Source organism: Calliphora vicina, chromosome 4, assembly GCF_958450345.1.
Source record: "Calliphora vicina chromosome 4, idCalVici1.1, whole genome shotgun sequence".
Classification (NCBI taxonomy): Eukaryota; Metazoa; Arthropoda; class Insecta; order Diptera; family Calliphoridae; genus Calliphora; species Calliphora vicina.
Window position 1 is genome coordinate 40,725,298 of NC_088783.1, and position 20,934 is coordinate 40,746,231.

Here is a 20,934-nt window from a genome sequence, read left to right on the forward strand (position 1 = left end):
TACCAAAATTTTTTCCAATATTTTGAAATTCTATAGATTTTTTTTATATTTTGAATTTTCTCTAGCAAATTTCTTTAATTTTTTGAATTCTTCATATACCATTTCAATATTTTTATTTTCTTACTATTCATGAGTATCCTATAAGACTTTTTTTCAATATTTCGAATTTTTTGTAGAAATTTCATAAATATTTTTAAATGTTCACCGAATATTTTTTAATTTTCGTCAATATTTTGAATTTTGTTTAAAATTTTTTTGGATATTTTGAATTTTCTATTAAGTTTCAATATTTTAAATTGTTTCTAGAATTTTTTTTTTAAACTTTTTAATTTTCTATTTCTTACAATATTTTGATTTTTTCATGTTTCACAATATTTTTTTCGAATTTCTATAGGTCATTTTTTTCAATATTTCTAATTTTCTGTAAGTTTTTTTTAATATTTTAAAGGATTATAGGAATTTTTTCATATGTAGTTTGAATTTCCCCATGACCTCTTTTTCAATACATATATTGAATTTTTAAAATATTTTTTTTATAGAAAACTTTCCTGAATATTTTCAATTTTCTATCAAAAAAAAAATATTTCAAATTTCGAATTTTCTATGTACAACTTTACGATGTTTTAAATTTTCTTTACAAAATGTTTCAATACATATTCGGAATTTACTATTTGATGATAACTTGTACGTTCACTTGTCCTTGTCAGTGTATTATCATTTGTCCGCTCTATATAATTTGTCATTATGCAGTAAATGTCAAGTTTAATTTTATTTTCTAATCTCTAAGCAGCACAACAAACAAATATTTTTACATTTTCTTTTTAAAATTTTAAAGTAAGCAAACATTTTTTTTATACTAAATGATTTTTAATTTTGTTTTGAATATATAGGCAAAGATTAATGGTTTCTAGTTGAATTAAATTGAAAATAAATGTGTGAATCATTAAGGATTTAAATTTCTTTGATTTAAACTGTTTAATAAAATGTATAAGTGGGAGTATTTAAAAAAGAGATTTATTTAAAAATTTTCCAGCCTGATTTTTAATTATTACGTTAATAATTTGCTAAAATTATGCAATTTTTAAAAGAATTTTAAAATATTTTTTTAATTTTCCTTTAATTTTTTTTTTAATTCTATATTTTTTGCATTCCAAAGTTCAAAACTGATTCATTTTGCTATTGCATTTTTAACGTATTAAAAAACATCAGAAAACACTTAAATATAAATAAATTAAAAATGTAAATTCTAAACAATTTCAAAATGTTTTCGAATTAATTGTCGGCTTGCAAAAATAAACGTTAAAGAAAACTAAAACAATAATTTATACTATTATTGTTGTTAATTGTTATTTTCACAAAATAAAGGCGGCATTTTTTACACAATTATAATGAATTATTTTTTACCTTTTTTAACAACAACAAAATAATAACGATAATTAACTGATTTAAAGTGTTTCCATAAATAAGTTCTAACTATCGAGGAAAAATGTTTTGTTTCCGTAAATATTTAATGATGACAGAGAGAGAGAGAGAGAGTCAGAGACAGCATATGGCCAGGGAGGGAGTGTTGGTTGTCAGTTAAAATACAAGTAGTTGTGTCAATAATTAGTGAATGTCAATGTCAGTGCAGCCAAAACGTTAGTTTCAACAAATTTACTTGAAAACGTCAGTCATGTGTGCAGTTTTTGAGAGAAAAACCATTTGAAAGCAAATTAATCGATGATTGTGGGCGCGTCTTGAACGTGTAGTTATTTATTTTTACTGTTTAGCAGCTGATGTAAAACAAAACAAACCAGAAAACTTGTTAGAACAGAACTTGAAATTAAAATTATTCTAAATGATAAAAATATCAATTAATGTATTTTAAAAAGTTAACAATCAGATTGTGAAGTCTTGGCAATAAAAATGTTAAGAGTTACTGATTATGATCATTTTTAAATCTTGCATGATACTGAGAACACCCTTACTACTTGCTATATTTACACTCAATTGTACCTGTGGGGGGAGGTGCAGGCCACCAGCCTGTAATCGATAATCAATCAAGAGTGAAATAAAATGCAATTTTTTGGAAAGAAAACAAATGCGCATTTGTACAAAATACCAAATAAGTAATGTAATATTTTAAAAATAAAATTTCATTTAATTCAATTTAAATGAAATGAAATTATCTTATTTCCTTTTATAAGAAAAATAAAACACATTTCCAATTTACTATATGACCCAAACATTTTAAAGACATTGTGAGCACCTACTTTAGTTCTTTCCTTTTTTGCTGAATCAATAATAAATTTGTCTAATGTACTTGTCCATATATTAGAGAAGATGAACAAAAAAAACTGTTGCTCTACTGACCAACATTTTTCAAAAATACATACTCGAAATATTGAAAAAACAGCTGCAAAATAACACTTAGATTTACATACAAAACCAACAAATAATAGAGCCTTAACTCGATAAGTGAATAAACTTGTTAACCTACATCGAAACGATAACGACATTTAAGGGCCCCAATAGAGTTACATACCAACTACTTACTTAGTCATTGTATACAAGTAGATTTACTAAATATAAATGTAGTAGTCACACATATGTACTTGATTAACCTGGCCAACAAGCATTTGTATTTGTTAGTTTATGGAAAGAATAACTTACTAGTACTTTTATGGTACAGTAAAGCCTCAAAGAAATGACAAAAGTCTTACTTATGATTAACTCCACAGTTAACAGTTATTATTCAATGTTAAAATAAAAGTTCACATGAAATTTAAAAAAAAAAGAGTTTTAAATAGCCGTCATAAAAAAATTAATTTGAGGAGTTTTATTTTTCCCGTCGGAAAATAAAAGCCATTTGAGGTGTTTTCATTTTCCCGTCAGAAAATAAAACTCATTTGGGGAGTTTTATATTTTCCGTCATAAAATAAAAGTCATTTGAGGAGTTTTATTTTTCCAGTCAGAAAAAAACTCATTGGAGGAGTTTTATTTTTACCTCCAGAAAAAAAAACTCATTTAAGGAGTTTTATTATTCCCGTTAGAAAATAAAAACTCTTTTGAGGAGTTTTATTTTTCCCGCTAGAAAAAAAACTCATTTAAGGAGTTTTATTTTTCCCGTCAGAAAATAAGTCATTTGAGGAGTTTTATTTTTCCCGTCAGTAAATAAAAGTAATTTGAGGAGTTTTATTTTTCCAGTCAGAAAAAAACTCATTGGAGGAGTTTTATTTTTCACGTCAGAAAAAAAAACTCATTTGAGGAGTTTTATTTTTTCCTTCAGAAAAAAAGTCATTTAGGAGTTTTAATTTTCCGTCATAAAATAAAAGTCATTTAAGGAGTTTTATTTTTCCCGTCAGAAAATAAAAGTCATTTGAGGAGTTTTATTTTCCCCTTCAGATAAAAAAACTCATTTGAGGAGTTTTATTTTTCCAGTTTGAAAATAAAAACTTATTTGAGGAGTTTTATTTTCCCCGTCAGAAAAAAACTCATTTGAGGAGTTTTATTTTTCCCGTCAGAAAATAAAAGTCATTTAAGGAGTTTTATTTTTCCCGTCAGAAAATAAAAACTCATTTGAGGAGTTTTATTTTTCCGCCAGAAAAAAAACTCATTTGAGGAGTTTTATTTTTTCCGTCATAAAATAAAACTCGTTGCACTTATTTTCTACTTTTATTCAGTATCAACAATTTGATAATAGGAATCAAAAAATAACAAACTAAAATCCCACTTAATTTTATTTTAATGAAAATTTATTCATTTCCAATGCAAGGTGTTTTACAAATTGTAATGATCTGACCAGCGGCAAGCTTTAGGTGTCAATTTACATAAAATGAGTTTTATTTTATGACGGAAGAAATAAAACTCTTTAAATGAGTTTTATTTTATGACGGAAAATATAAAACTCCTCAAATAAGTTTTATTTTCTGACGGGAAAAATAAAACTCCTCACAAAAGTTTTATTTTATGACGGAAATTATAAAACTCCTCAAATGAGTTCTTTTATGACGGCTATTTAAAATTGTTGTTTAAGAGTTTCTTGGGAGTTTTATTTTCTGAAGGGAAAAATAAAACTCCTTAAATGAGTTTTTTTATGACGGCTATTTAAAACTGTTTTTTAAGAGTTTCTTGGGAACTTTTATTTTTACGTTGAAAAATAAAATAACTGTTTTAGATGGATTTTTATTTTTAAAGTCACAAAATAACTTTTTTTGATATCAATTATATGGAAGATTAGATAGAATGGGTTCCTGATTTATTTGAAAGGGACTTTATTTGAAAGCGACTTGTTTCTTAAGCATGGCAATATCCTTGGAGAGAATTAATTGACACCATTTGGATGCACTAACCCAAAAACTTAACATTATCAGCAACTAAGTCCCAGTATTAAAGCTTTTACTGTACTACTATAACTTTAATTCAAAATAACTAAAAAAGGAAAGAGAAAATTTAAACCACTTACATACATAAACAGACCTATACAAAAACCTATCCATATACGATTACATATTCATATTAGTATGTTTGTGTACAAGTAATAAACTCTGTAACTTAAAGAAATTATTTGCAGTTAACTCAATAATATGACATGTTCTTTAGCACATTTTCAAAAAAAGTTTCACAACATTAATCCTTGAAACTTGCTAAACAAAAATTAATATTTATAGTTTGTGCTAAATTTAAAACAGACATTTTTATATGTAAGTAAATGAAAAACTTTAAACAATGTTTTTTAAACTAAAAACTAAAACAAATTATAATTATCATGTTCCAAAAACTTATATTGTGTGATTAAAAGGCCTTGTAAGAGAAATTAAAATTTATATTGTTGTAGAAAAAAATTATTTATTAAATTTTGTTTAAATAGTTTTTTTTAATAACGCTAAATAAAAACTTATAAAGAAAGAATAATAATTTTGACATTTGCAGCAAAAGAAAAAAAATCAAAGTTTTGACATTGACATTATTTTTTTTGTGTTGTTTGGTATGGTAGCATGTCAACATTTTAATAAATAAACGTCATTTTATTTTAATTTCTTGGTAGTTTTTCTATAACGAGCTTATTTAATTCAGCAAAGAAATGCAGAGAAATAAAAACTTATAAATATTCAAAAAAAAACAAGGATACAGATATTAGGGTGGTAGCTATATGTTCATAAATCCTTTTTGAACTATAAAGTTTTAATATAATATTTTAATAATTTTATAAATTATTTTTCATTAAAAAGTTATACGGGAATTATAAATTTTTATTTTTTTTATATTTTGAATTTTCTTTACCAAATTTATTTAATTTTTTAAAATTTTTCATAGAAAATATCAATAAGTATTTTAAATTTCTTACTATTCATGAATATCTTATAAGATTCTCTTTAATATTTCGAATTTCCTATAATAAATTCTTAATTTTTTTTAAATTTTCATCGAATATTTTTGATTTTTTTTTAATTTTTTTCAATTTTTTGTATAAATCTTTTCAATATTTTAAATTTTATGTTAACAATTTTTGTATGTTTTGAATTTTTTATTAAGTTTCAATATTTCAAATTGTCTTTAGAATTTTTTTTTCAAAATTCTTAATTTTTCTATTTTCTAAAGTATTTTGAATTTTTTCATAAAAAATTGTTTCAATATTAAGAATATTTTTTCCAAAATTTTTTGAAATTTAATAATTTTTTTCAATATTTCGAATTTTCTATAAGAATTTTTTTTTAATATTTTAAAGGATTACTTAATTGTTTAATAGTTTGAATTTTCCCTACAACATTTTTTAAATTTTTTAAACATTTTTTTTATAGAAATTTTCTATAGGAAAGTTTTTTAAATATTTCGAATATTTCTATAAAAAAAAATATTTAAAATTTTCTTTTCAATATTTTGAATTTTGTGTAAACAATTTTTGGATGTTTTGAATTTTTTTATTAAATTTCATTATTTCAAATTGTCTCTAGAATTTTTTTCTTTTCAAAATTTTAAATTTTCTTTATTTTTTTACAATATTTTGAATTTTTTTCATAAAAAAATTGTTTCAATATTTGGAATATTTTTAAAAAAATTTTTCAAATTTCTATAAGTTATTTATTTCAATATTTTTTTAATATTTTAAAGGATTACTTAATTTTTTAATAGTTTGAATTTTACTAGAACATTTTTTAAATTTTTTAAACACTTTTTTTATATATTTTGAATATTTATATAAAAAAAATATTTCAAATTTCGAATTTTCTATGTATAACTACAATGTTTTAAATTTTATATACAAAATGTTTCAATACATAATCATATTTTGAATTTACTATTGAAAAATATTTGATGACAACTTATTGTGATAATTATACGTGCGCTTGTACTTGTCAGTGTATTATCGTTTGTCCGCTCTATATAATTTGTCATTATGCAGTAAATGTCAAGTTTAATTTTATTTTCTAATCTCTGAGCACACAAATAAGTTAAGAATAAATATTTTGCAACATTTTCTTTTCAAAATTTTAAAGTAAACAACGTTTTTAATGATAAATGATTTTTATTTTGAATAAATAGCAACGATTAATGATTTCTAGCTAAATTAAATTGAAAATAATGTGTGAGTCATTAAGGATTTAAATTTCTTTGATTTAAACTGTTTAATAACATGTATAAGTGGAAGAAATGAGGTACAGATTTGTTTAACAACTTTCCGGCCTGATTTTTTATTATTATGTGAAGAATTGGCTATAATGATGCAATTCGTAAAAGAATTTTAAAATATTTTTTTAAATTTTCTTAAATTTTTTTTCAATTCTATATTCTTAATTTCGCTATTGCTTTTTTAACTTATTAAAACATCAGATAACACTTAAATGTAAATAAATTAAAAATGTAAATTCCAAATAATTTCAAAATGTTTTCGAATTAATTGTCGGCTTGCAAATAAACGTTAAAGAAAACTAACAATAATAATTTTTTTGTTTTTTTTTGTGATTACAATGAGCTGGTCTGATAGCTGGTCCAAAGTAGTCAATGCATTGGATTCGCATATCTGTTACTTAGAGTCAGTTACCTTACTAGCTACCTAACTGGTTAATTGATCAGCTTCATAACTAGTTATTTTTATATATAAGGGTGCTAATCAGCGTTGCCGCTTTGGTCCAATTGGACCAAAATTGGTAGTTTGAAGTTAACAAATTGACTTTTGGTAGTTTGGTTGGTTTGTTCCGATATTTGTCGTATTTTGGTAGGCTACGATATTTCTGAATACAGAAGTATTTTTAAGAACAAAATAATTAAAATAACGAAAAAACTACTTATGTTAAGCCAAAATAATAAAACTACATATTTGCAAAATATGAAGATAGCATTTTCTAAAATATTTAGTTTAGTCAGGTAAATGTGTATTTATTTAGTAGTGTTGAGTTCAAAAAATGCCAAAGGGCTCTCAAAACTTTTATTTTCTAATAATATGTGTTAAACTCTGCTTCAATATCATTCTTCCTCTGGATAATTTTATAGCAGCAATAATATAAGTTTAAGCTAACTATTAATTTTGAAACGAATTCATATAGCATTTCTCAAATATTTTAAATTTGGTAGGTTTTGGTAGGCTTTGGTAGTTTTTAATTAGAAATTTGGTAGGAAAAATATTTTATGAATGGCAACGCTGGTGCTAATTGACCTCAAATAATCAATTAGAAAGACATCTCATAGATGTTTGTAAACAAACCATCCTCCGACATCTACCGAATGGATTACTTCTGGTGGGAAATATAACTAGTGACTACACTCTAGATTACTTGGAGATACTTAAGTGACAATTGTCTTCACACTACATTACCTGGGATGTATAAATTAAACAATTGACTGGCACATACGTGTCAAATGACCCAAAATATATAAATTGGAATTAGTAAATTGGTCAGACATTAATGACAATTAATATCTATAAGGGATACATTGTCTACTTGCTTAACTGCTGGGATATGTTGTGTTTTTTTCGCTTACAAGCCAGCAGTTCGGCCCTAGTTTCTAAAGAAGTCAATGTATTCCTTTTAGATAGTAAATTTCACAAATGTCTAATTACTTGGCTGAATCTAATTTATAAAATAAGCCAATTAGTTACTTAATACATCCAAGGTAATCTAGCGTGTAGTCAGTTGTCACTTTTGTGTCTCTAAGTAATTTGCGGTATGGTCACTTATAACTTTTTTGTTCTACACCAGGGATACCCAAATCTAAAACTGTATTTGTGTTGGTAAGCAAAAGAAAACTCCAAGTTAAGTGAACTAAAAAAAGATGTCAGTATCAGGCTTTATTTGTTAACAATAATGAAGTCAACAATCTTAATCAAATTGTCTGAGACATTAATTAAGAGTTTGATATTAATCATTTTGTGCAAATTTGTATAAACAGAATATTTATTTTCATATTTTATTAAGTTGTTTTGGTTAAATTAATATCAAAAGATTATTCACAGAAGTAAATTGATGGAAGAAATGAAACAACACTTCAATGACTTTTTTAAGTTCGATATACATATATTAAACAATCCAAATATTTCTTTCAGTGATCATGCTTAGCAAGTGCATTCGTCGGTGTCTCAGTGACGACTAAACAAAGGAGAATAAGAATATGTGTGATGTTATCTTTCACAATTGTGCTGTGAAATGGTTATCACTGTTCTACACATTGGAAAATTATTATTTTGCCCACCAGAAGTAATCTATTGGAGATACAATTGCCACTAACTGTTCTTTTGTAATCTGGAGTTTAGTCTTCGTTTAGTCTTAAATCTGTAATCACTGGCGTGCACTATTCACTATTTTGGAACAGAAAACCTCAACCGAAAATAATAATTGTTTCATTATAAGAATATATAATTTCTATATTCTGCATCCTAATGAAGTTTCGTGAAATTACTGAGAATCAATATGTGAGACTGTTTACCTTGTGCATTACTTGTGTATTCACTTCTTCAAGAAGCAATGACAGGTTTTAATTCTTTGCGTTTTAGTGGTCACATTTCTAACCACCTCTTCTAGAGTCTTTAAAACATTTTTATTGACATCTATTGCCATTTTGCTGAACAATTACATTTTTTGACTTTTGGAAGAACCCAGAAAAAAAGCTGAGTATTTTAAAAATCTGTACCACCCAAATAATAATAAAACAAATTATAAACCAAATAACCAATTGGTGCATTCGTTGGTCGTTGAATACCAAATGACAGAATTGTCAATTATTTTTATTTTTAATATTAATAGAACACGATTTTGCATACATTTACATACATACCACTTGCTTAAATGGTGCACATGCAAATCCAACTTTCGTGTATCTTTCATGTACAATATTAATGTATGAAATGTAAAAAATTGTAAAAATGCTTGTAAATATGTCGAGTATTGATGTGTGTATATGAACATGTCTCAACATGTTTGCAATATTTTTTATTTAATTTTTTTGTCTTGGATTATTGATTAAACATTTCTCATATTCATATGCAACATTTTTAAAATTGATTAGAGCCGCTTGTGAACATGCCAACAATATTGAACATGTTTGTTGAAATTTTTGAGTGAAGAGGAGAACTACTTTCTATTAAACGGCTGAGTGAGTGAAAGAGGTTATTGTTGGCAGAGGGTCAATAAATAGCATGGAAATAAGTGGACAGTTTCAATCACTGGGAATGAGTAATAAACTGTAGGAAATACATTGTTGTAGATGGAATATTATACATATGCACTTGATTAATTGTCAATTGAATATTTGAATCAATGTTTTTATAGTAACTAACATATTATCTTTTGCATACTCAACCTCACTTGTCTTATTACAAATAATACTATGTATATCCATTAAAACCTAATTAAATCACAAACTATTTCTTGACACTAGCTTTTTTCAGCATTTTTATGGCAAATTTATGAAATTTTCCTATAAAATTCAAGGATGTTGTCCACCTACAACAAAGGCCTTATTTCCTGCCTCCCAAAATTATACATTTTACAACATCCTTACAAAACAGCTGCCCCACATACATAAATAATAGAGAGGGAAAAAGAACATAAAAAACTATCTACAACATTAAATTATGTTGGCAAATTTCCTTGACCCTAAATTACAAAAAAAAAGAAACGAAAAAAAAAGTTTAATTTACAACAGTAACATCCTTGGATCACCACATTTTAGCCACCTTTACCACACCCCCCCAATACCCAAATAAAAGAAAAACACAGGGTCATAGAAAGAAAACTAACAAGTACAGATTGTGTCACTCATTCTCACAAAAAATGCTTGTACTGCATGCAAAGTTTTCTTGTCTCTTTTCTATTATATTCTAATAAATGTCTAATTAATTTTCAATTAAAAGTTTCATTAAAACAAACTTAAAAGCATACAAAACAAATCCATACAAACTCATGCATGCATGCCTGAATACATGAATGCTTGCCGCACACAGTCCCATACACACTGAGCAAAACATTTCAAATGTTAACAATAGAAAATGAATAGATGTAAATAAATACATCTGTGTAAATGTGTAAATTTGCGAATGTATGTCAGTATGTAAAGAATACAAGTGTGATTTGTCAACAATCATTATTATTACAAGTTACAACAAACTATAATACAGTGGGCCTTTTTAAAAAGGAAATAATAATTAGTAATTCAAAACTCCTAAGGACTTGTGGTAATAGAAACTCAGTAGAAGCAATTCAAAGCTTGGCAGAATAAAATTAAAATTAAATTTTGCTCTCTTTGCAACTCCCTGATTATTCATATTTTGAATCTTTAACTTTGGTTTAGATTGAAAAAGTTCTTTATAAATTTCACTTTCTTTCTCAATCATGCCCACAGTACAACATTTAACTCCTAACTAACACATCATTGTCCCTTCAGTTTTCATAACGACAATGTATCACTTTTAGCCAGACTTGTCCCTTACAGTGGTTGACAATACAATGGAAACTTTTCAAAATATTCAATTAATAGGTCACATGTCAAACAAAATTTTATTATTTGTTTAGTATTTCAATATTTTTTACTTTCATTTACTTATATTAGCAACCAAAAATATTTAAGAACATAATTAAATAAATTCTACAAATAAAAAACAAACTAAAAAGTATTCATTATTATGGTATTGACAAAACAATGGAAACTAAGGTTTTATTTTTACAAAGTTTATCTGGCCCTTTTAGTGACTCAGTGTTTTGTTGGACATTCCTTGTTTATTATTACAGCTTTACAACCATGATATCGCGCCCTTAGCGCCAAATTATCGTAATCGACAAAACAGAAATTTTACAGGAGAAGGTTTTTTTGATTATTTTGAATTAAAAATGTTATGATGCGATATAATATAATTTCGTTCAAGCTATTTGTCTATTTTTCAAAAATATTTATAACTTTTGACAATTAAAAATTCATAGAATACTTTATTGAAAAATATGACAAAAAATGTTTTTTATTGGATTTTTGCATAGATACAAATTTTTCGAATTGAAATTAAATTTTTATTTATAAATAGTTTTTAATGAAATTTCACAGTTATGTAGATTTTTCTATTTAAAATGGAAAAATAAAAACGAATTTTTAAATTTATTATCAGCAATCCCGCAATTCCAAAAAAAGTGTTGAAAAATTCAAAAAATGCTAATTTTTAGTTTTTTGTCTATAATATCCATACCATGGTCGGGGTTATCGGGACCCTTTACGAAATAATTAGAAACATATTGAGCCACCTATAATCGGTTACTATATTTTGATATCGGATACGCGATTTGAGAATTTTTGCTCTAAAATTTTATTTTACATAAAAAATACGTTTTTTTTTTCGAAGGGACCTGTTCCCCTCGTTAACAACAATTTTGAAATTGGTTTTCCTTTAAAATATTTTATCAAAACTTAGCTTGCAGAAAGTAGAAATTCCTTATACATCCTCTTAGAAATTTTTTGCGATAACTTAAAAAGAAAAAAAGCTTTTTAAATTTTTTTTAAGTTCAAATGCATATAACTTTGGACTTAGTCATTATTTTTAAACAGTTCTTTTCTCCATTTGACACATACATGTGTTGTTAGTCCAATAAAGGAAAACTGGAGAAAATCGGGAAATATTTGGATAGGCTGTTATCAAAAAACTGGAGTAGGGTGGATAAAAATGTTGAAAATTTAATTTTCAAATGCGAATATCTCCAAAGCTATAAAAGATAATTTATAGCTACGACTACGTTTTTTGTAGTGTTCGATGAGAAGATTCTACATGTATAATGTTTTTTGAAATCGGAATTCAAACCAAGAAATAATATCGTACCCGAGGTGTCCTACTTTGAGGGCCCTTGGTCGCGACACTGGTGGGCCCATGAGGTCCACGTTCAAAACTTAAACTCGACAACACATCTTCTTTACGCATGTGAAATTTCATTCAAACCAATCTAACCATTTAGAAGTTACAGATTTATTTCCCTCTTTTTTCTATACCACTGTGTGTCGCGTACGATAAAATTTGTTTACTATAAAATGTAAACATTGACTTACGATAAAATCTTACCCCCTATATTTTTGATGTTATTAACAATTTTGATATTCTGAGAACGCTAAAACATCAGTCGGTCCATAAAATTTTAATTTCAGCAACAAAACAAAAATTTTAAAAATGTCGCTTACTATAATTTGGCGCTAAGGGCTCGATATGTTCAACAAATTAAAAAATCAATAGTCTCCTTTAAAATATTTTGTCATTCCCCTATAACCGCATCCGCGATCTACAATCAGGCGAGCACTTACAACATTATCGAAAAATTGTTCACAGAACTAAACTGAGAGAAGAAACAATTTGTTTAAGTTCGAAATGTATTAAACAATCCAAATATTTCTTTCAGTGATCATGAAAAAATATACACCCACTTAACAAGTACATTCGTCGCTGTCGCAGTGACGACTAAGTAAAAGGGAATAAGAATATGTGTGTGGTTAGCTTGCATAATTGCGCTATGAAAAGGACATCAATGTTCTACACATTGGAAAGTAATTATCTGGAAGATTATCTGGAAGTAATCTATTGGAGATTCAATTGCCACCAACTGTTCTTTTGTAATCTGGAGTTTAGTCTTCGTAATCTATGTAGGGTCAATTGTTGAAATAACTAATCAGCAGTGGCGAACGAAAATTACTATTTTGGGACAGGAAACCAGAACCAAAAATAATAATTATTTTCTTATAGGAATATATATTTTCTGCATTCTGGGACCTAATGAAGTTTCATGAAATAACTGAGAATCAAACTGTTTACCTCGTGCATTACTTTAGTAATAAGTGTTTGAACTTTACAGCATCCATTGGATTAGGGTTGTTATTCAAATAATCGAGGAAACAAATTATTTTTTATTCGAAATTAAAAATGCGGGATTTACAATAGATGGCGCTTTTGTGTAAAAGTTTGAAGACCAAGAATTGCAGGCATTACTCCATGAATCATTGAGAGCTACTCAAGCGGCAATTTCAAAACGTTTGTGAGCAGCAGGATTCATCCAAAAGCAGGGAAATTGGGTACCATACGAATTGAAGGCGAGAGACCTTGAAAGATGATTTTGTATGACCGAAATGATGCTTGAAGGCTATAAAAAAATAATTTTTACACTGAATCATTACTTGCGATGACAAATGGATCCATTACGATAACCCGAAGCTTAAGAGATCGTATGTGAAGAACGGCCAACCAGCCGAATGGACACCAAATCCAATATTCATGGCCACCTTAGCGCCATGAAGGGCAAAAAAGGGCCTATCTATAATGAGCTGCCTGAATCTGGCCAGACAATCACAGGGAACCTGTATTGAACGCAACTGATTCGTTTGAAGCTAGCATTTTCCGAAAAACGCCCAGAATATGAAGCTGTAATATTCCATCATGACATCGCTCGGCCTCAAGTTGCTATACCTGTTAAAAAGTATTTAGAATGAAGTGGTTGGGAAGATTTGCCACACCCGTTTTATAGTCCAGATTGTACCCCGTTCGACCGATTTATATTTAAATATATTTTAACCCGAAAAATATTTTTTAACCCGAATTTTTTTTTCATCCAAAAAATTTTTTTGTCAAAAATTCTTTTTCAAAACAAAAATTATTAAAAATTAAAAGACAATTTATTTTAAAGTATAATTTGGTATATAAGATTCGTTCGTAAAGAGAACAGTTTTCCTTTTCTGTCTCGACCAGTTCAAATGTAATTGTATACGATTGTCGACAATAGTTCCCAAGGGTTTCCATGGCTTCTTAATTATACTATCTTTGTCAAAAAATTTCTGAATTTCTTAAGAAAAAACCCCATAACCTATCACCCGTGGTCATCATAGAATCTCTTCTTTTTACCCTGAAGTCATATCTTTTTATCATGTTATCTTTTTTATTCCAGTCTTGAAGGAATTTAAAATTTGGACAAACTACCAAAGTCTATAAGTAGAATTTTGATTACTTTAATAACAAAGTAAGCCTCTTGCATGTCAGTACATACAGGATGTTCGTAATTTGGAACTGAACATCAGTGATTTAGACTGACTTTTAGGTCTAGCCAATTAACCCGTTAGGGAGCTGGTGTTACAACCTGGCACATTGCAAATATTTTACCATGTCGGAGCAGTTACCAGCAGTTTATTTGTAATCTAAATAGAGTTAATTGGCAAAGTGACGAACCTAAAAGATAATTAGAATCCTTTGTTTGGAAAAAAAGCTCATCAGAGCTGCTGGGTTATTACAAGTTGAATATACTACAACAGTAACAATAAACCCTGTCATCAATACTTACTCTCGTTCCCTCTGGTTGTTGTAATTTACAACAATGAAAAAGTTTTTCGATTTATTATAAAACAAACAACAAGAACAACAATGTCATTGTGATGTTTTCCCTCTCTCTCGCTCTCTCTCCCTTATCTATTTGTAGTAACAATTTACATACGAGTATATTGTTTACACTTTTTTTGATTTTGCATTATTTTAGAATTCAAAAAAAAGGAAATTGATTACAAAAAACCAGAATGTGGTGCATAATAACAATAACAACAACAGCAACAATAAAAACAAAAACAAGTAAAACAACTAAACTACAACAATAAGAATAGGTAAAAATAATAGAGATGCATTTTTTGTTTCAGTATTTTATTTGATTTTTATTTTTTTGCTCAAGTAAAAAAGGGTAAAATCGGTGACAACATGAGTGTAATTTTGTGACACCAGTGTTGTATTTTTCTTTACGAAACAGCTTAGTATGTCAAATTTGTTGAAAAATGTTTGAAGCCACCGAATTGTATGGTTTATTTGTGGTTATGTTGTAACCTACATTTTAATATTAAAAGTAGTTCAAGATCTTTGCAAAAAGATTACAGTGTGTAAAAAATTGGAAATTTTATTCTTTATACTCCAGAGATTTAAAGACACTTGTTTAGCTTTTTTGCTGTATGTTAAAGCTAATGCACAATGGGTGTAGTTGTGGAAAAAAAGAGATCCAACATAGCAATAAATAAAAGATTATAGAACAATTATAAAAGGACTATATTAAAGAAGTCAAGATGCAATGACAGTGTCATTAATATAGGTGTTCATTAGGGTGGTTCAAATTGTAGGGGACCCCATTTTATTTCAATACCAATCAAACCATATCAGCAGAGAGTATTTTTGAAAATTTCAGCCAGGTAGCTCCTTTCGTTTGGACCCAATAAACAGACAGACAGACGGACGGACATAGCTAGATCGTCTTAGAATTTCATAAGGACCAATATTTTCTAGGTCTACGACGAATAATTCAATGTGTTACAAACGGAATGACAAGAATATTATAACCCCAGCTTTTTTGATGGTGGGTATAGAAATGCACAACAGGCTCTTATTTGTTTTAATTTATTGAATCGAAAAATGTTATTCATTCGAATAAAAATTAATTTTTTCCCCGATTATTCGAATAATTATTTTTCGAGTGACAACCTTAGTAACATAACATGTTATCATAAGCCTTGTTCCATATTCTCTTTATGCCTAACACTGATTTCGATTATAATACATATTATCAATATTGTGGCATTTTCTCATAGAAATTTTGTATTGGAATATAACTTAAAAATGAGGGATTTACAATAGATGACGGTTTATGTTTTTAATAACTTATATGTCATTTTCAAGGGTACATATCTGTCATTTATTCTCACTTAGTTATTGAACATTATAGTGTAAACAACACAGCGTCATATGCGGGAAGTTTTGCTTTACTTCTTTCATTTAAGAAAAAAGTGCCACTGAAGCACGCCGATTGCTCACCAAAGCTTATGGTGAATGTGTTTTATCGGTTACAACATGCGAGAGATGGATTGTGCGGTTCAGAATTCAGTGATTTTGACACAACATCGATTTTTTTTTTGCTTCGAAAAGGTCGAATTTTGTTCCAAGGAAGCGTCATATGCGGTATTTTTTGCTTTACTTTCTTGAATTTGAAAAAAGTAGCGCTGAAGCACACTGATTGCTCACTAAAGCTTATGGTGAATGCGTTTCATCGGTTTCAACTTGCTAGATTAGGTTTGTAGGCATTAGTCCTGGAAGATTGCTATCAAACTCAGTAAGAGCTTGCAAAATCATTGGGAGCTACTCAAGCAGCAATTTCAAAACGTGAAATGAATCCAAAAACAAAGAAATTGGGTACCAAACGAATTGCAGAAAAGAGAATTTGAAAGAAAATTTAGCATGTCCGAAATAATGCTTTAACGCTATAAAAGAAAATAATTTTTGCACCGAATTATTACTTGCGAAGAAAAATGGATTCATTACAATAACCCGAAGCCTAAGAGATCATACGTTCAACCAGCAGAATCGACTTCGAAGCCAAATATCCATGGCTCTAGGGTAATGCTCTGTATTTGGTGGAATCAAAATGCTCCAATCTATTATGGGCTGCTGAAATTTGACCAGACCATTACAGGGAAACTGTACCAAACATAAATGATTCGTATGATGTTAGCATTTGCCGAAAAACGCCCAGAATATGCGGCTAGACATGAAACCGTAATATGCCATAATGACCTCATTATGCAATGCCTGTTAAAACCTTTTTTTAAAAACTGAATTCATCAAATAGCACGGAAATTGCGTACCAAACGAATTGAAGCCGAGAGAATTTGAAAGACCATTTTGCATGTTCGAAATGAAACGCTATATAAGAAAATCATTACTTGCAAAGAAAAATGGATCCATTACGATAACCCGAAGCGTAAGAGAGATATGCAAACCAGCCGAAGCGACACCAAAGCCAAATATCCATGGAGCTAAGGTAATGCTCTGTATATATTACGATGTGAAGACCATCACGGGGAACTTGTACCGAAAGCAAATTCGTTTGAAGCGAGCATTGGCCAAAAAACCCTCAGACATGAAATCGAAATATTCCATTTCGATAACACTCGGCCACATGTTGCAATACCTGTTAAAAAGTATGGAGAATGAAGTGGTGGGGAGGTTTTGTCTGACCCGCTTTATAGTTCAGATCTTGCCCCATCCGACTACTATCGATCGATGCAGCATGCTCTCTCTGGGATACGTTTTACTTTGGATCAGAGTATCCAATATTGATTTGATTCGTTCTTGGTCTTAAAAATTAGTTGTTTTGGTTTGGAATCCATATGTTGCCAGGAAGATGGGTAAAGGTCATAGCTAACAATGACCAATACTTTGAATAAATTTATATTGTAACAAATGTTTCAAAATAAAAACTAAAAATTTTAAAAATCCCGTATTGTTAAGTCATATACCCAACTTTTTGACGCAAATGTGCAGTAAAATCTGTATAGTTCCTTAAAATTAGGCTCTATAAATGTGACCATCAGCGCAAAAGTGGTGTAACCCACAATTTTTTTTTTGGTTGCTGTTCTGGTGTTACATACAATCCTTACATTACCAACTATCAATACAAAAGTATTGATACGTTTTGGTATTCAAAAGCAGATGAAACTGAAAAATTAATTTTTGCACAAACAATAATATAACGAAGTAATGTAGCAAACGTTTTAAGTTGAATATATGTACCACTATTTTATATTTTCTTGGCATTTTTGTTTGCTTTATTTGTATTTAAAAATGCATATATACCCGGTACATATGGGCAATTCCACGAGAATCGCTACCATGACTGAAAACACAAAAACCCCTTGAAACTTTTTTTCAAGATGATTTGAATAGAAGAAATTAATAAAATGTTACTATGTGAAAGTATTTAGATCATATTACAACATTTTAAAGACAAAAATAATAGTTTAAACTGATTGTATTTAATTTTTTAATGTTTTAGGCTAAAACTGCGGCGAAAACTAGGCTCCCAATTAGCTTTCATACGAATTTGACTCTGATTGTTTTTTTGCTATTGTCAAATTGTTTATTAAAATCGAATGTATATTTTCTATTCACTTTTTTATTCTTTGTATACATATATTTACAGAATATATATTGTTTTATTATAAGAGAAAAATCTGTCACGTACGATATTAAATTTTATTTATTATAAAATCATCCGAAGATTGTTTTTATTTAAATATGACGGATTTGCAAAGGAAAAATATTTCGTTTAGTGTTAGAAATTAAAAGAAAACGTAACGCCTCTCACGATTCGAATATTTTCGCATATTCCTACATGTACCCTTTGAATGGACCAAATTATTATTCAGATAGTCTTATTTTTGCAAAATCTATTCCACTCTATAGGCGTAAAAATGTTTTAAACAAATTCTGAATACCGAAAGTAAATCAAAAAAATCATTCGTATTTTTTTGTAAATCTAATACAAATTTTGTATAGCCCATGAAATTGTATTATGATACTTGAATTTTTGACAAATATTAATACTCAGTATTGCCGTCTATAAATACCTTAAGTGAATAGTTTGGGGTTACACCACTTTTGCGCTGATAGCCTCAAATATATTTTGGCCTAATTTCAAACAAATTCTTGCACAAATTACATTATTAAAATAATATGGCCTTCTAAATATTTAAATCAATATCCACATATACACAAATTAATAAATTTGGTGGCCTAATTTCATTTCCAACAAAAACTTTGCAAACATTCCTCGTACATAAAAAAAAACATGTGTTGCAACCACACAAAAGAAATGCATTTTAATCTTATATGTTTTTCCAAAAATCCACAAATATGCCCTAATAATGCCTATAATATGCATTTTATATACAAACATGCATATATTGTACATAATTTTAAAGTTGTTGTTGTTATTGTTGGTCCAAAGCATCATTTCTCTATCGAGAATATTTGCAATGAAATTTTGTATATAAATTGCACATGTTGCAAGTGCACACATTTTGCAACAACAACAAAAACAACAAACATTTTTAAGAAAATTTAGGTCATCAGAACAGCAACAACGAAATTGTAAAGAAAATCAAGGTCATCAGCAAGTTTTTGAAGGTATATACTAACAGAATTTATATATTTCAGTATATACATATGTATGTACATAAATATATATAAAGATTTGTGTGTATATAAAGGAATTTAAAGTATATAACTGAAATTGTTGTATGTACATAAAACACAGCTGTGTTGTACATGAATTATTGCAATTGGAAAATGTATTTTTAAATACAAACATTTTTTTCTTGCTGGCAAATATGTATTTGCAAAGATATTTTTAGCTTAAAGTAAAGAATTACAGAATTTCCACTGGAAGTGAAAAGTGATAAAAATCAGGAATTTCTGTTAGAAATTAAAAATAGCACATACCAAAGAATTCTAAAGGAATTAGATTAAAAATCAAGAATTTTATTTTTAAATTGAAGAGACAAGGAAAAATATAGATTTCACAGGAAATAAAGGAAGCATACAAGACTAAATTTATCATTTTTATCTTAAAATATAACTATTTAGTTGAGGAAGGAATTTAGTTATCAGGCTTACCGCATATCTCCATGACATTGTAAAGTTGTTTGCTGTTTTAACTGGTTGATTAAAATGGAAATTTAAACGTTTTAGTAAAACGCCTTAGTTTGTTTTCGGTTGTCCTTGGTTGTAAACAAATGTTGGGTTGTTAAAATAATAATTGCTTCCTTTTTGCTCCAGCCAGACAAATTTTCAAGATTTATTTTGTAGCAAAAAAAACGCGCAATTTCTTAATTCGTTGTTTAATTTAATTTCTCTTATTTCGAATGCAATATTTTATTGTTTAATGCACTTTTTCTAATAGTTTTTGTTTTATTTTATTTCAATTTTTCATATATAAAACGTAAAAAAATACAAACAAATTTTAGCACTTTTTTCTACTTAGTGGAAATTTACAAAAATTCCTTTAATTAATTTAAATTTTGTTTAAAAAAAAAGATTTTGAAAAATTTAAATTTTTGATTGTGTAGTTTTGATTTTTGTTCAATTTTAAAAAATATAAATAATAAAATTTTAAAATGAAATAAATCTTATTTGATTTTCTACTTAAAATTCGCGTGACGTTCTTTTTGCGACTAACTGATTTACTTGGCGGCTGTATAGCTAAAACGTAGGGTTTTGGTGCTTGGCTCTTGGCGTTTAGCTTCGACGTCGTTGTATGTAGCTGAACGTCGTTGCTGCTTGCTACATGTGTGTATAGTTTGGTTTATGGTGTGCGGAGCGTTGCGCCCACCATTAGAGCTTTTCGTTTTATTTTTTGCTGTTCACATAGTATATTTTTACTTTTCTTTTTTTCATACGCTCTCTATTCGATTTTGCATGTTTTGTTTCATTTGTACATTTTCTATGAAAGTTTAATATACTTTTACCCTCATAATATACAATTTGTTGTGGCTACAACAGGACTGTGGTTTAAACTGTCAAAGATGTATGGTTGCACTATTAATGCTAAATTCTATTTTGTTTTCTGAAAAAAAAAATTATGGATTTCTACTGCAGACAAATTTGTAACCAAAAGACTTGTCCAATAGTATTGGGTGTATAACTTA

The 20,934-nt window shown here is 28.0% G+C and overlaps 1 protein-coding gene across 3 annotated transcripts in view; it reads right to left on the reverse strand.

The window, feature by feature from the left end:
* LOC135958997 (dual specificity protein phosphatase 13A) overlaps nucleotides 1-20,499 on the reverse strand; it is a 33,795-nt gene extending 13,296 nt beyond the window's left edge. The window contains exon 1 of one of the 3 annotated variants that reach the window (XM_065509973.1): nucleotides 19,904-20,499. In XM_065509973.1, the coding sequence (XP_065366045.1) occupies nucleotides 19,904-19,921 (18 nt within the window). In that variant the 5' untranslated portion in view covers nucleotides 19,922-20,499. The remainder of the gene's footprint in view (nucleotides 1-19,903) is intronic. The other 2 variants (XM_065509971.1, XM_065509972.1) reach the window with 2 other exon arrangements.
* Nucleotides 20,500-20,934: the final 435 nt, after the last annotated feature.